Source organism: Mesoplodon bidens (genome assembly GCF_964165515.1).
Source record: "Mesoplodon bidens genome assembly, chromosome: 9".
Classification (NCBI taxonomy): Eukaryota; Metazoa; Chordata; class Mammalia; order Artiodactyla; family Ziphiidae; genus Mesoplodon; species Mesoplodon bidens.
The window spans coordinates 66,061,657-66,077,713 of record NC_138166.1 but is presented as its reverse complement, the minus strand read 5'-3'; the positions used below and the strand labels follow the sequence as shown (position 1 = coordinate 66,077,713).

At 39.6% G+C, this 16,057-nt stretch overlaps 1 protein-coding gene across 9 annotated transcripts in view; it reads left to right on the top strand.

The window, feature by feature from the left end:
* The window catches only part of ELMO1 (engulfment and cell motility 1), an 813,276-nt gene that overhangs the window by 535,053 nt on the left and 262,166 nt on the right, over positions 1-16,057 (top strand). For all 9 annotated transcript variants that reach the window (XM_081244556.1, XM_081244561.1, XM_081244557.1 and 6 more), the window contains one exon: positions 9,517-9,625. In XM_081244556.1, the coding sequence (XP_081100682.1) occupies positions 9,517-9,625 (109 nt within the window). The remainder of the gene's footprint in view (positions 1-9,516; positions 9,626-16,057) is intronic.

Genomic DNA, 16,057 nt, shown 5'->3' with positions numbered 1-16,057 from the left:
TCTCAGATACAAACATTTTCAGAGAAATAAAGATTCACTGATTGATGAGAACTTAGTTGTTCTTCCCTCCTGCTTTCCTGAACTGGAATTCCTGATTAGAACCAGAAAGGATTCTCCTAAAAGGAAGAGGGTGATTCAGGCTCAGTCGAATGAGACTGTTCACGTTCAGGCAAATTTCCAAAAGAGACCATGAAGAGGGGCAGAGGCTTTCAAGGACTCCAACGCTGATCCTTTCTGCTTGGCAGGAGAAGGGATTTAGTTGGATTTTATGACCAGCTTTCTCAGAGGAAAAACAACCAACTCAGAACACGTTTTGGCTAAAGAGACTGTAAGGAAGAATTTTATCATAAATCCCAAGGACAGCAAAGGCCCAGTTCATGCGATATGCAATGCGTAATTATTTATGTGAGCATGTGCTGCAACCAGTTGACAGTTGACAGGTCCCACAAAATGGGATGGTTCATCGACTTCTTGGACAATCATAAGGGTGATAAAGCAACAATGATGAACTTTGAAAACTGCCCTGATTCAGCAAGTGGAACTGTTTAGGTTGTGATTAGGGTTAGGTGTACGTGCAATGCTGGAAGGAACATCCCCAAATGGAAATGGTTGATTTGTTAGTGTGGTACTGTCAGTGCATACAATAATTATATGTGTGTGTATGTGTGTGTTATTGTTACAGTGTTTGTGCGGATAACAATGGGAACACATTTGTATCGAAAACCTACTCCTTTGGTTTTATTTTATTTTATTGATTTATTTATTGGTAGGTAAGGACTGGATTTATTTAGAGAGAAACACATTCCACAGACAAAGTGTGGGACATCTTAGAAGGCAAGAGGCCCCAGGGTATGGGGAGGTTAGTTTTTATAGGCTCGGTAATTTCTTTTTTCTTACTACCTAAATTTTATTTATTTATTTATTTATTTATCTAATACAGCAGGTTCTTATTAGATATCTTTTTTTTTTTTTTTGCGGTAAGCGGGCCTCTCACTGTTGTGGCCTCTCCCGTTGTGGAGCACAGGCTCCGGACACGCAGGCTCAGCGGCTATGGCTCACGGGCCCAGCTGCTCCGCGGCATGTGGGATCTTCCCGGTCTGGGGCACGAACCCGTGTCCCCTGCATCGGCAGGCAGACTCTCAACCACTGCTCCACCAGAGAAGCCCTTAGATATCTATTTGATACATATTAGTGTATGTATGTTCAATCCCAATCTCCCGATTCATCCCAACACCACTACCCCACCCCCACTTTCCCCCCTTGTTGTCCATACATTTGTTCTCTACAGCAGTATCTCTATTTCTGCCCTGCAAACCGGTTCATCTGTACCTTTTTCTAGATTCCACATATATGCATTAATATACGATATTTGTTTTTCTCTATCTGACTTACTTCACTCTGTATGACAGTCTCTAGGTCCATCCACGTCTCTACAAATGACCCAATTTTGTTCCTTTTTATGGCTGAGTAATATTCCATTATATATATGTACCACACCTTCTTTATCCATTCGTCTGTTGATGGGCATTTAGGTTGCTTCCATGACCTGGCTATTGTAAATAGTGCTGCAATAAACATTGGGGTGCATGTGTCCTTTTGAATTATGGTTTTCTCTGGGTACATGCCCAATAGTGGGATTGCTGGCTCATATGGTAGTTATTTTTAGTTTTTTAAGGAAACTCCATACTGTTCTCCATAGTGGTTGTATCAATTTACGTTACCACCAACAGTACAAAGGGTTCCCTTTTCACCAAACCTTCTCCAGCGTATTTTGTTTGTAGATTTTCTGATGACGCCCATTCTAACTGGTGTGAGGTGATACCTCACTGTAGTTTAGATTTGCATTTCTCTAGTAATTAGTGATGTTGAGCAGGTTTTTATGTGTCTCTTTTCCATCTGTATGCCTTCTGTGGAGAAATGTCTGTTTAGGTCTTCTGTCCATTTTTTGATTGGGTTCTTTGTTTTTTTAATATTGAGCTGTTTATATATTTTGGAGATTAATCCTTTGTCTGTTGCTTCATTTGCAAATATTTTCTCCCATTCTGAGGGTTGTCTTTTCATCTCATTTATGGTTTCCTTTGCTGTGCAAAAGCTTTTAAGTTTCATTAGGTCCCAATTGTTTATTTTTGTTTTTATTTCCATTTCTCTAGGAGGTGAGTCAAAAAGGATCCTGCTGTGATTTATGTCATAGAGTGTTCTGCCTATGTTTTCCTCTAAGAGTTTTATAGTATGCAGTCTTACATTTAGGTCTTTAATCCATTTGGAGTTTATTTTTGTGTATAGTGTCAGGGAGTGTTCTAATTACATTTTTTTACATGTAGCTGTCCAGTTTTCCCAGCACCACTTATTGAAGAGACTGTCTTTTCTCCATTGTATATCCTTGCCTCCTTTGTCATACATTAGTTGACCATAGGTGCATGGGTTTATCTCTGGGCTTTCTATCTTGTTCCATTGATCAATGTTTCTGTTTTTGTGCCAGTACCATATTGTCTTGATTACTGTAGCTTTGTAGTATAGTCTGAAGTCAGGGAGTCTGATTCCTCCAGCTCTGTTTTTTTCCCTCAAGACTGCTTAGGCAATTCGGGGTCTTTTGTGTCTCCATACAAATTTTAAGATTTTTTGCTCTAGTTCCATAAAAAATGCCATTGGTAATTTGATAGGGATTGCACTGAATCTGTAGATTGCTTTGGGTAGTATAGTCATTTTCACAATGTTGATTCTTCCAATCCAAGAACATGGTACATCTCTCCATCTGTTCGTGTCATCTTTGATTTCTTTCATCAGTGTCTTATAGTTTTCTGAGTACAGGTTTTTACCTTCTTAGGTAGGCTTCTTACTAAGTATTTTATTCTTATTGTTGCAGTGGTGAATGGGGTTGTTTCTTTAATTTCTCTTTCTGATCTTTTGTTGTTAGTGTATAGGAATGCCAGAGATTTCTGTGCATTAATTTTGTATCCTGCAACCTTACCAAATTCATTTATTAGCTCTAGTAGTTTTCTGGTAGCATCTTTAGGATTCTCTGCCTATAGCATCATGTCATCTGCAAACAGTGACAGTTTTACTTCTTCTTTTCCAATTTATATTCCTTTTATTTCTTTTTCTCTCTGATTGCCATGGCTAGTACTTCCAAAACTATGTTGAATAATAGTGGTGAGAGTGGACATCCTTGTTGTTCCTGATCTTAGAGGAAATGCTTTCAGTTTTTCACCATTGAGAATGATGTTTCTTGTGGGTTTGTCATATATGGCCTTTATTATGTTGAGGTAGGTTCCCTCTATGCCCACTTTCTGGAGAGTTTTTTTCATAAATGGGTTTTGAATTTTGTCAAAAGCTTTTTCTGCATCTATTGAGATGATCATATGGTTTTTATTCTTCAATTTGTTAACGTGGTGTATCACATTGATTCATTTGCATATATTGAAGAATCCTTGCATCCCTGGGATAAATCCCATGTGATCATGGAGTATGATCCTTTTAATGTGCTGTTGGATTCTGTTTGCTAGTATTTTGTTGAGGATTTTTACATCTATATTCATCAGTGATATTGTTCGGTAATTTTCTTTTTTTGTAGTATCTTTGTCTGAGTTTAGTATCAGGGTGATGGTGGCTTCGTAGAATGAATTTGGGAGTGTTCCTTCCTCTGCAATTTTTTGGAAGAGTTTGAGAAGGATGGGTGTTAGCTGTTCTCTAAATGTCTGATAGAATTCACCTGTGAAGCCATCTGGTCCTGGACTTTTGTTTGTTGGAAGATTTTTAATCACAGTTTCAATTTCATTATGTGTGATTGGTCTGTTCATATTTTCTGTTTCTTCCTGCTTAAGTCATGGAAGGTTATACCTTTCTAAGAATTTGTCCATTTCTTCCAGGTTGTCCATTTTATTGGCATAGAGTTTCTTGTAATAGTCTCTTATGATGCTTTCTATTTCTGTGGTGTCTGTTGTAACTTCTCCTTTTTCACTTCTAACTTTATTGATTTGAGTCCTCTCCCTCTTTTCCTTGATGAGTCTGTCTATAGGTTTATGAATTTTGTTTATCTTCTCAAAGAACCAGCTTTTAGTTTTATTGATCTTTGCTATTGTTTTCTTTGTTTCTATTTCATTTATTTATGCTCTGATCTTTATGATTTCTTTCCTTCTCCTAACTTTGGGTTTTGTTTGTTCTTCTTTCTCTAGTTCCTTTAGGTGTAAAGTTAGATTGTTTATTTGAAATTTTTCTTGTTTCTTGAGGTAGGATTCTATTGCTCTAAACTTCCCTCTTAGAACTGCTTTTGCTGCATCCCATTGGTTTTGGATCATTGTGTTTTCATTGTCATTTGTCTCTAGGTATTTTTTGATTTCCTCTTTGATTTCTTCAGTGATCTCTTGGTTATTTAGTAATGTATTGTTTACCCTCCATGTGTTTATGTTTTTTACATTTTTTCCCTTGTAATTTATTTCTAATCTCATAGTGTTGTGGTCAGAAAAGATGCTTGATATGATTTCAATTTTCTTAAATTTACTGAGGCTTGATATGTGACCCAAGATGTGATCTATCCTGGAGAATGTTCCATGTGCACTTGAGAAGAAAGAGTAGTCTGCTGTTTTCGGATGGAATGTCCTATAAATATCAATTAAGTCCATCTTGTTTAATGTATCATTTAAAGCTTGTGTTTCCTTATTAATTTTCTGTCTGGATGGTCTCTCCATTGGTGAAAGTGAGGTGTTAAAGTCCCCCACTATTATTGTGTTACTGTCAATTTCCTCTTTTTTGCTGTTAGCATTTGCCTTATGTATTGAGGTGCTCCTATGTTGGGTGCATGTATATTTATAATCGTTATATCTTCTTCTTGGATTGATCCCTTGATCATTATGTAGTGTCCCTCCTTGTCTCTTGTAACATCCTTTATTTTAAAGTCTATTTTATTTGGTATGAGTATTGCTACTCCTGCTTTCCTTTTGTTTCCATTTGCATGGAATATCTTTTTCCATCCCCTCACTTTTAGTCTCTATGTATCCCTAGGTATGAAGTGAGTCTCTTTGAGACCGCATATAAATGGGTGTTGTTTTTGTATCCATTCAGCAAGCCTGTGTCTTTTGTTTGGAGCATTTAATCCATTCACACTTAAGGTAATTATCGATAGGTATGTTCCTGTGACGATTTTCTTAATTGTTGTGGGTTTGTTTTTGTAGGTCCTTTTCTTCTCTTGTGTTTCCCCCTTAGAGAAGTTCCATTAGCATTTGTTGTAGAGCTGGTTTGGTGGTGCTGGATTCTCTTAGCTTTTGCTTGTCTGTAAAGCTTTTGATTTCTCCGTTGAAGCTGAATGAGATCCTTGCCAGGTAGAGTAATCTTGGTTGTAGGTCCTTCCATTTCATCACTTTAAATATATCATGCCACACCCTTCTGGCTTTCAGAGTTTCTGCTGAGAGATCCATTATGGGAGTTCCCTTGTATGTTATTTGTTCCCTTGTATGTTATTTGTTGTATTTCCCTTGTTGCTTTGAATAATTTTTCTTTGTCTTTAATTTTTGTCAATTTGATTACTATGTGTCTTGACATGTTTCTCCTGTGTTTATCCTGCCTGAGACTCTCTGCACTTCCTGGACTTGGGTGGCTATTTCCTTTCCCATGTAGAGGAAGTTTTAACTATAATCTCTTCAAATATTTTCTCGGGTCCTTTCTCTCTGTCTTTTCCTTCTGGGACCCCTATAATGCTAATGTTGGTGTGTTTAATGTTGTCCCAGAGGTCTTTTAGGCTCTCTTCATTTCTTTTCATTCTTTTTTCTTTATTCTCTTCCATGGCAGTGAATTTCCCATTCTGTCTTCCAGGTCACTTATCCATTCTTCTGCTTCAGTTATTCTGCTATTAATTCCTTCTAGTGTATTTTTCTTTTCAGGTATTGTATTGTTCATATCTTTTTTTTGTCCTTTAATTCTTGTAGGTGTTTCTTCTTTAATTCTTCTAGGTCTTTGTTAAACATTTCTTGCATGTTCTTGATCGTTGCCTCCATTTTTTTTTCCAAGGTCCTGGATTGTCTTCACTATCATTATTCTGAATTCTTTTTCTGGAAGGTTGCCTATCTCCACTTCATTTAGTTGTTTTTCTGGGGTTTTATCTTGTTCCTTCATCTGGTACATATTCCTCTGCCTTTTCATTTTGTCTGTCTCTCTGTGAATGTGGTTTTCATTCCACAGGCTGCAGAATTGTATTTCTTCTTGCTTCTGCTGTCCGCCCTCTGGTGGAGGATGAGGCTCTAAGAGGCTTGTGCAAGCTTCCTGATGGGAGGGACTGGTGGTGGGTAGAGCTGGCTGTTGCTGTGGTGGGCAGAGCTTAGTAAAGCTTTAATCGGCTTGTCTGCTGATAGTTGGGGCTGGGTTCCCGCCCTGTTGGTTGTTTGGCCTGAGGCAACCCAGCACTGTAGCCTCCTCAGCTCTTTGGTGGGGCTAATAGAGGACTCTGGGAAGGCTCATGCCAAGGGCGTACTTCCCAGAACTCCTGCTGTCAGTGTTCTTGTCCCCATGTTGAGCCACAGCCACCCCCACCTCTACAGGAGACCCTCCAACACTAGCAGGTAGGTCTGGTTCAGTCTCCCCTGGGGTAACTGCTCCTTCCCCATGGTCCCGATGCGCACACTACTTTGTGTGTGCCCTGCAAGAGTGGAGTCTCTGTTTTCCCCAGTCCTGTCAAAGTCCTGCAGTCAAATCCCACTAGCCTTCAAAGTCTGATTCTCTGGGAATACCTCCTCCTGTTGCCCGACCCCCAGGTTGGGAAGCCTGACGTGGCACTCAGAACCTTCACTCCAGTGGGTGGACTTCTGTGGTATAATTGTTCTCCAGTTTGTGAGTAACCCACCCAGCAGTTATGGGATTTGATTTTATTGTGATTGCGTCACTCCTACAGTCTCATTGCGGTTTCTTCTTTGTCTTTGGATGTGCGGTATATTTTTGGTGATTTCCAGTGTCTTCCTGTTGATGATTGTTCAGCAGTTAGTTGTGATTCTGGTATTCTTGCAAAAGGAATCACTCCTTTGGTTTTAAACCGTTCACCCTATTCTGCGGTCCCTCACATTTCTTCACTATTTGGAACTCAGTCTGTGTCAATCAAACAGCACTTTCATTTACTTTTCCTTCTTCCCCTTTTTATGTTCTCTTTCATTTTTCTTCCCTCCTTCCAAATACTCTTCCTTTTATCTCTCTTTCCTAAATGCTTTCCCCTCTTTATTCCTTGTCTATACTCCTTGCCTTTTTTGATCACTTACCGAGTGCTGAGTGCACTGCACAGGCCCAGTCTGCGCCACCCTCATCTCTGCCAGGGATGCTGCAGCCCCTCCAGAAGGACTGCACTTTCTTTCTTAGTCCCTACTATCCATTCTCCACACCTGCGGATCTTTTCAAAACAAATCAGGTCACGTCACTCACCTGTCTAAACCTCCTATTTAGCATCTCAGGATCTAAAAATGACCCCCCATGCAGCCCGTGGCAGTGGTTTCAGCCCACCTCTATGCACTCTGGCTCACTCTGCTCCACTCAGGCTCCTGGAACCTGAACACTGCCCTGTACAGTTCCAAATCCCTCCACATGGTAGACCAGGCAGTGTACAGAGGTTGCGTCCAAAACACATCTTACTCAACTCAGGGGCTCTGTCCTTGATCTCTGCCTGAAATATTCTTTCTCCCAGACCTTGACATAGCAAGCTCTCTCTCACCCTTTGATTTCCAATAGTCACCTAGCTGTCTACACTCTCCTCCCCAAGTCTTCCCTGTTATTCTTTGCCACCTCAACTACTTTTTTTTCATGGCACTTGTTATAAACTGTAATTACCTATTTTGTTTTATCTGTTTCCCTCAATTAGAATGGATGCTCTGATAAGTCAGAGCCCTGGTCTTGTTCTCCACTTTATAGGCCTAGACATCTTCCTGGTAGACAATAGGTACTCAATTACTACTGTTGATTGAATGAATAAAACACCATTTCTGCCACCGAAGAGGTCATAGTCTAGGGGAAAAACAACATAAGTCGATGCACAACATTGTTGTAAATGCTACTGGGATACACCTACTCAGGGCGGTGTAGCTTCTGAGGACATTCCAGACAACTCCATTGAGGAAGTTGGAGGTGGTGTCAGAGATGGATATGCTGATTATTCCTTTTGTCAACGTATGAATTTGAGGATTGGCAACCTTTTTTTTTTTTAATTTTGTGCATTTTAGAACAATTGGCTAATTCCCCTTTATTTTTGAAGTTTAGTAACTTTAAAATAGAGTTTTCCTGTTTTGTTTTACTTTTGTTTAATACATGTGCAGAATGACTCCCTTAGTTATGGTAGGAATATCTCAAACTGGCTTAAGGAAAGAGGAGAATTTATTGGATGACCCAAAGGATTTTCAGTGGAAGGGTTTAGCAAATAAACCATAAGGTTAGGGAAATAGCTTTGCTCCAGGAACACATGGGACCAGCCGCTCAAACGCTGTCAGGGCTACCAGTGCCTCTCCTCTCTGTTTTCCCTTGCATTTTGGCTTGCTTTCCTTTTTTCTTTTTTTGTTTTTTTTTTCTTGCAGATTCACTTTCAGGTAGTTCCTACACTCATACCTCGTGGGTACTGTCAGCATAGTTGGGCCAGTTTTTCCCTTTTTGTGTGATAAGTCTCAGGGAAGGACTCTGGTTGGTCCAGTTTGTGTCACGTGTCCCTTAGGTGTGGTCCAGTCAACTAGTGCCAAGGGTGAGATCTTGTAAGAACATGGAAACTCCTATGGGAAATATGTGATTAAACGTAGGAGCTGAACGATTAAAAAAGGACAAAATAATGCCATTTGCAGCAAAATGGATGCAACTAGAGATTATCAAACTAAGTGAAGTAAGCCAGAAAGACAAAGGCAAATACCATATGATATCACTTATACATGTGGAATCTAAAATATGACACAAATGAACCTATCTATGAAACAGAAACAGAATCACAGACATAGAGAACAGACAGGTGTTTGCCAAGGGGGAGGGGGTTGGGGGAGGGATGGAGTGGGAGGTTGGGGTTAGCAGATGTAAGCTTCTATATATAGAATGGATAAACAACAAGGTCCTACTGTACAGCACAGAGAACTATATTCAATATCCTATCATAAATAGAAAAAAATATTTAAGAAAAGGAAAAAAATGTAGGAGCTGAAGTCATAGAAAGAGAGTTGCTATTCCCAGGAAAGGGAAGATACGACTGGGAGAAAAAGAGAGTGGTTTTGTCACTTAAGTAAAAAGTCTTTACTGTGCTATTTTTAAAAATTCTCCATGGGCACCTCTGTGTAAGTGGAAACCAACGAGCAAAATATCCTCTTACAGAGTTGAAAATGGTTTTAGGAGATTTGGAAAACATGAGAGTTTTCAGTCCTTTTACAGAGAATATATTTAAAGTACAGTTTTGTTCTGCCCCCAAGAGCCCAGTTTGGTGGTCTGGAGTGGATCTGTTTCTCTGTTATAGTAGAGCCAACATTTTTTATGTTTTCTACAAACTGACTTTCCTTTCTGACCTGTTCCCTTTCCTGCTTGCAGATTGTGCTTGAGAACAGTAGCCGAGAAGATAAGCATGAATGTCCCTTTGGCCGCAGTAGTATAGAGCTGACCAAGATGCTGTGTGAGATCTTGAAAGTGGGCGAGCTGCGTAAGTACACATATTTCCCACAGGGTGTGAGGCTTGGCAGAGACCCAGCTTCCAAGGTAGTGCCCTGACCTACATGCAGGGTTCCCAAGGTGCTGACAGCTAAGCAGGAGCACCCCCATGGACCGAACATTCTTTGGCTCAGGTTTCCAGTGTATGTATTTCTTCATGTCTGCCCTGGGAATAAATGTTATTAAATCTACAGGGATAGAAAAATGTGCAGGTATTGTGACTGAATTTCAAATATTATAAAAATGAGTGTATATTAAGAAATGAGTGTATATTACTCTGTTTAGGAAAAAGATCTATGGATTTCCTTTTAAAAATTCCAGTTTTTATGCTACCAGTAGATCATTTTCTTTTCTTTCTTTTTTTTGAATTTTATTTTATTTATTTTTTTATACAGCAGATTCTTATTAGTCATCAATTTTATACACATCAGTGTATACATGTCAATCCCAATCTCCCAATTCTTCACACCACCACCCCCACGGCCCCACCACTTTCCCCGCTTGGTGTCCATACGTTTGTTCTCTACATCTGTGTCTCAATTTCTGCCCTGCAAACCGGTTCATCTGTACCATTTTTCTAGGTTCCATATACATGTGTTAATATACGATATTTGTTTTTCTCTTTCTGACTTACTTCACTCTGTATGACAGTCTCTAGATCCATCCACATCTCAACAAATGACCCAATATCGTTCCTTTTTATGGCTGAGTAATATTCCATTGTATATATGTACCACATCTTCTTTATCCATTCGTCTGTCGATGGGCATTTAGGTTGCTTCCATGACCTGGCTATTGTAAACAGTGCTGCAATGAACATTGGGGTGCATGTGTCTTCTTGAATAATGGTTTTCTCTGGGTATATGCCCAGTAGCAGATCATATGGTAATTCTATTTTTAGTTTTTTAAGGAACCTCCAAACTGTTCTCCATAGTGGCTGAATCAATTTACATTCCCACCAACAGTGCAAGAGGGTTCCCTTTTCTTCACACCCACTCCAGCATTTGTTGTTTGTAGATTTTCTGATGATGCCCATTCTAACTGGTGTGAGATGATACCTCATTGTAGTTTTGATTTGCATTTCTCTAATAATTAGTGATGTAGAGCATCTTTTCATGTGCTTCTTGGCCATCTGTGTGTCTTCTTTGGAGAAATGTCTATTTAGATCTTCTGCCCATTTTTGGATTGGGTTGTTTGTTTTTTTTATGTAGAGCTGCATGAGCTATTTGTATATTTTGGAGATTAATCCTTTGTCCGTTGATTCGTTTGCAAATATTTTCTCCCATTCTGAGGGTTGTCTTTTGGTCTTGTTTATGGTTTCCTTTGCTGTGCAAAAGCTTTGAAGTTTCATTAGGTCCCAATTGTTTATTTTTGTTTTTATTTCCATTACTCTAGGAGGTGGATCACAAAAGATCTTGCTATGATTTATGTCATAGAGTGTTCTGCCTATGTTTTCCTCTAAGAGTTTTATAGTGTCCAGTCTTCCATTTAGGTCTCGAATCCATTTTGAGTTTATTTTTGTGTATGGTGTTAGGGAGTGTTCTAATTTCATTTTTACATGTAGCTATCCAGTTTTCCCAGCACCACTTATTGAAGAGACTGTCTTTTCTCCATTGTATATCCTTGCCTCCTTTGTCATAGATTAGTTGACCATTGGTGTGTGGGTTTATCTCTGGGCTTTCTATCTTGTTCCATTGATCTATGTTTCTGTTTTTTGTGCCAGTACCATATTGTCTTGATTACTGTAGCTTTGTAATATAGTCTGAAGTCAGGGAGCCTGATTCCTCCAGCTCCGTTTTTTTCCCTCAAGACTTCTTTGGCTATTTGGGGTCTTTTGTGTCTCCATACAAATTTTAAGATTTTTTTGTTCTAGTTCCGTAAAAAATGCCATTGGTAATTTGATAGGGATTGCATTCAATCTGTAGATTGCTTTGGGTAGTATAGTCATTTTCACAATATTGATTCTTCCAATCCAAGTACATGGTATATATCTCCATCTGTTGGTATCATCTTCAATTTCTTTCATCAGTGTCTTATAGTTTTCTGCATACAGGTCTTTTGTCTCCCTAGGTAGGTTTATTCCTAGGTATTTTATTCTTTTTTGTTGCAATGGTAAATGAGAGTGTTTCCTTAATTTCTCTTTCAGATTTTTCATCATTTGTGTATAGGAATGCAGGAGATTTCTGTGACTTAATTTTGTATCCTGCAAGTTTACCAAATTCATTGATAAGCTCTAGTAGTTTTCTGGTGGCATCTTTAGGATTCTCTATGTATAGTATCATGTCATCTGCAAACAGTGACAGTTTTACTGTTCTTTTCCAATTTGTATTTCTTTTTCTTCTCTGAGTGCCGTAGCTAGGACTTCCAAAACTATGTTGAATAATAGTGGTGAGAGTGGATATCCTTGTCCCTTTCCTAATCTTAGAGGAAATGCTTTCAGTTTTTCAGCATTGAGAATGATGTTTGCTGTGGGTTTGTCGTATATGGCCTTTATTATGTTGAGGTAGGTTCCCTGTATCCCCACTTTCTGGAGAGTTTTTATCATAAATTGGTGTTGAACTTTGTCAAAAACTTTTTCTGCATCTACTGAGATGATCATATGTTTTTTATTCTTCAATTTGTTAATATGGTGTATCACATTGATTCACTTGCGTATATTGAAGAATCCTTGCATCCCTGGGATAAATCTCACTTGATCATTGTGTATGATCCTTTTAATGTGTTGTTGGATTCTGTTTGCTAGTATTTTGTTGAGGGTCTTTACATCTATATTCATCAGTGATATTGTTCGTTAATTATCTTTTTTTGTGGTATCTTTGTCTGGTTTTGGTATCAGGGTGATGGTGGCCTCATAGAATGAGTTTGGGAGTGTTCCTTCCTCTGTGATTTTTTGGAAGAGTTTGGGAAGGATGGGTGTTATCTCTTTTCTAAGTGTTTTGTAGAATTCACCTGTGAAGCCATCTGGTCCTGGGCTTTTGTTTGTTGGAAGATTTTTAATCACAGTTTCAATTCCATTACTTGTGATTGGTCTGTTCATATTTTCTGTTTCTTCCTGGTTCAGTCTTGGAAGGTTATACCTTTCTAAGAATTTTTCCATTTCTTCCAGGTTTTCCATTTTATTGGCATACAGTTGCTTGTAGTAGTGCCTTAGGATGCTTTGTATTTCTGCGGTGTTTGTTGTAACTTCTCCTTTTTCACTTCTAATTTTATTGATTTGAGTCCTCTCCCTTTCTTTCTTGATGAGTCTGACTAATGGTTTATCAATTTTGTTTATCTTCTCCAAGAACCAACTTTTAGTTTTATTGATCTTTGCTATTGTTTTCTTTGTTTCCAATTCATTTATTTCTGCTCTGATCTTTATGATTTCTTTCCTTCTGCTAACTTTGGGGTTTGTTTGTTCTTCTTTCTCTAGTTCCTTTAGGTATAAATTTAGATTGTTTATTTGAGATTTTTCTTGTTTCTTGATGTAGGCTTGTATAGCTATAAACTTCCCTCTTAGAACCGCTTTTCCTGCACCCCATGGGTTTTGGATTATGATGCTTTCATTGTCATTTGTATTGTTCATCTCTGTTTGTTCTTTAAGCCTTCTAAGTCTTTGTTAAACATTTCTTGCATGTTCTCAATCTCTGCCTCCATTCTTTTTCCGAGGTCCTGGATCATCTTCACTATCATTATTCTGAATTCTTTTTCTGGAAGGTTGCCTATCTCCACTTCATTTAGTTGTTTTTCTGGGGTTTTATCTTGTTCCTTCATCTGGTACATAGCCCTCTGCCTTGTCATCTTCTCTATCTTTCTGTGAATGTGCTTTTTGTTCCACAGGCTGCAGGATTGTAGTTCTTCTTGCTTCTGCTGTTTGCCCTCTGGTGGATGATGCTATCTAAGAGGCTTGTGCAAGCTTCCTGATGGGAGGGACTGGTGGTGGGTAAAGCTGACTGTTGGTCTGGTGGGCAGAGCTCAGTAAAACTTTAATCCACTTGACTGCTGATGGGGGGTGCTGGGTTCCCTCCCTGTTGGTTGTTTGGCCTGAGGCAACCCAACACTGGAGCCTACCTGGGCTCTTTGGGGGTGCTAATGGCTGACTCTGGGAGGCCTCATGCCAAGGAGTACTTCCCAGAGCTTCGGCTGCTGTGTCCTTGTCCTCACGGTGAGCCACAGCCACCCCCCCACCTCTGCCAGAGGCCTTCCAACACTAGCAGGTAGGTCTGGATCAGTCTCCCCTGGGGTCACTGCTCCTTCCCCTTGGTCCCGATGTGCACACTATTTTGTGTATGCCCTCCAAGAGTGGAGTCTCTGTTTCCCCCAGTCCTGTTGAAGTCCTGCAATCAAATCCTGCTAGCCTTCCAAGTCTGATTCTCTAGGAATTCCTCCTCCCGTTGCCAGACCCCCAGGTTGGGAAGCCTGACATGGGGCTCAGAACCTTCACTCCAGTGGGTGGACTTCTGTGGTATAAGTGTTCTCCAGTCTGTGAGTCACCCACCCAGCGGTTATGGGATTTGATTTTACTGTGATTGTGCCCCTCCTACCATCTCATTGTGGCTTCTCCTTTGTCTTTGGATGTGGGGTATCTTTTTTGGTGAGTTCCAGTGTCTTCCTTTCGATGATTGTCCAGCAGCTAGTTGTGATTCTGGTGTTCTCGCAAGAGGGAGTGAGAGCACATCCTTCTACTCTGCCATCTTGGTTCTGATAAAGCTAATTCTTTTTTCTTTTTTTTGAAACTTTTTTATGTAAAGAAAAATTGCATACCTTAATGAAATCCTCTTGCTTCCAGTATTTTACTTGTTTAGAATGCTTTCTCTATGAAAGAAGGAATTATTGAAGGAAGTGGGTAGATGATCATGAAAAATGTGGTCAGAGATATGCTTATTGCTCTTTTTCTTCCTTATATTACAAAATTTAGGAGAGGATACCTAGAAATAGAGAGCCTGGTAATTTTCTTGCTTTTGGCTCACTGGCTTAATTTGGCTTTAACTTGTTAAGGCAAATATGATTAAACCTGGCCTGCAATCATTGTCAGCATTCAGTCTTCCTATAGTGGGTAAATTCCATTCCCTCCACCAGCTATAGAGCTGACACACAGATAAATCTTTCCTTGTAGGCTTAATAACATGGGCACCAGAGAAGGCTGTTTATACCAGAGAAATATCAAATGTTTGCTGTTATTGTGAAAGCATAAATATTTAGTCACCTGCTTGAGAGCTTAAAATAATGGTCTGAAATGATTAGTGGGAAAGAATCTAAAGATTAAATTGGAAAGGGGGTTATGTGTTATTTACAGTGTAGAACTGACTACACACACTGCTAAGGTAAATTTTAAAATTTAAAAGTTAATAAGGACAAAGCTAAGAGTTTGAGCTGTTTGACCAAGATGTTATCATCCTCCCATGTAAGGGGGGTGGGGAAAAGAAGTTGAAGTGGACGTGGAACTGCCATGGAAGTCTGTTACTAGTGAGCCCAAATTAGGGCATTTTTGCATTAGGAGTAGCAGCCTGACCTGAGAGATTTCTGTTCTCGGGTTCACTTATCACCAATGTTAACATTTCAGTTTATCTGTGTGCTTGAAGTGAGTTATTCTTCCTACTCCTCATTCGAGTAACTTGTGGAGATTTATATCCACTATGTCGCTTACTGTGTATTCTGCTGAAGGATTAAAGTCCTGAATCAAACAAATTCTCCTGAATTCCTCAGTCTGATAACCATGCCTATTTTGCATTCATTTCAATTTGATGCGGGAAACTGTAGAAAGTCACTTGCTTAAAAGCACTGCAAGACCATCCAAGATTTTGAGAAACTGGAGAAGAAGCAGAGTCATGCTGTGCTTGGCTGGTACTCCTTGTGTCCAGGTTATTGCCCTGCAATGTCCTTTTCTTACCCTGCTTTCATTTTCATCTTCCCCAGTGGCCTGCTTTGGCTATTAGCTCTCATCTTGATGGCAGTAGAAGGTATACTCTTGTGTGCTTTGACGGCCATACCCAGCTTTCTGCTCTTCTCCTTTGCCTAACGGACATGTTAAAAGTTAGCGCAGAACAGAGATATGGTGAACTAGAAGGAGAATACTGGGGACAAGGGGCAGCTTGGTTCCACCTCTGCCACTTATGACTTTTGTGTCCTTGGGTAATGTACTCATAAATTTCACTGTGCACTTATATTCCTACATTTCCCCAGAAGTAGATTGAGGTGATGATTTGAGTAGTGATGATTTGAGTAGGTGATGATTTGAGTAGTTGCATTCATTTTGTCTCTATCACAAGTAACGTTGGTGGCTGAAATTGCAGTGATAGGCGTGAGAGGAGTATCCTGGGAATAGACAGTATTCAACCTAGGGAAACTAACTTGGACAAGATAGCCAAATTTCAGGCTGTGTGTGTGCAAGGTAAACATGGATCTGATCTGGACTCTCCTCCTTGTCAATGGGGCCCCATCTGGT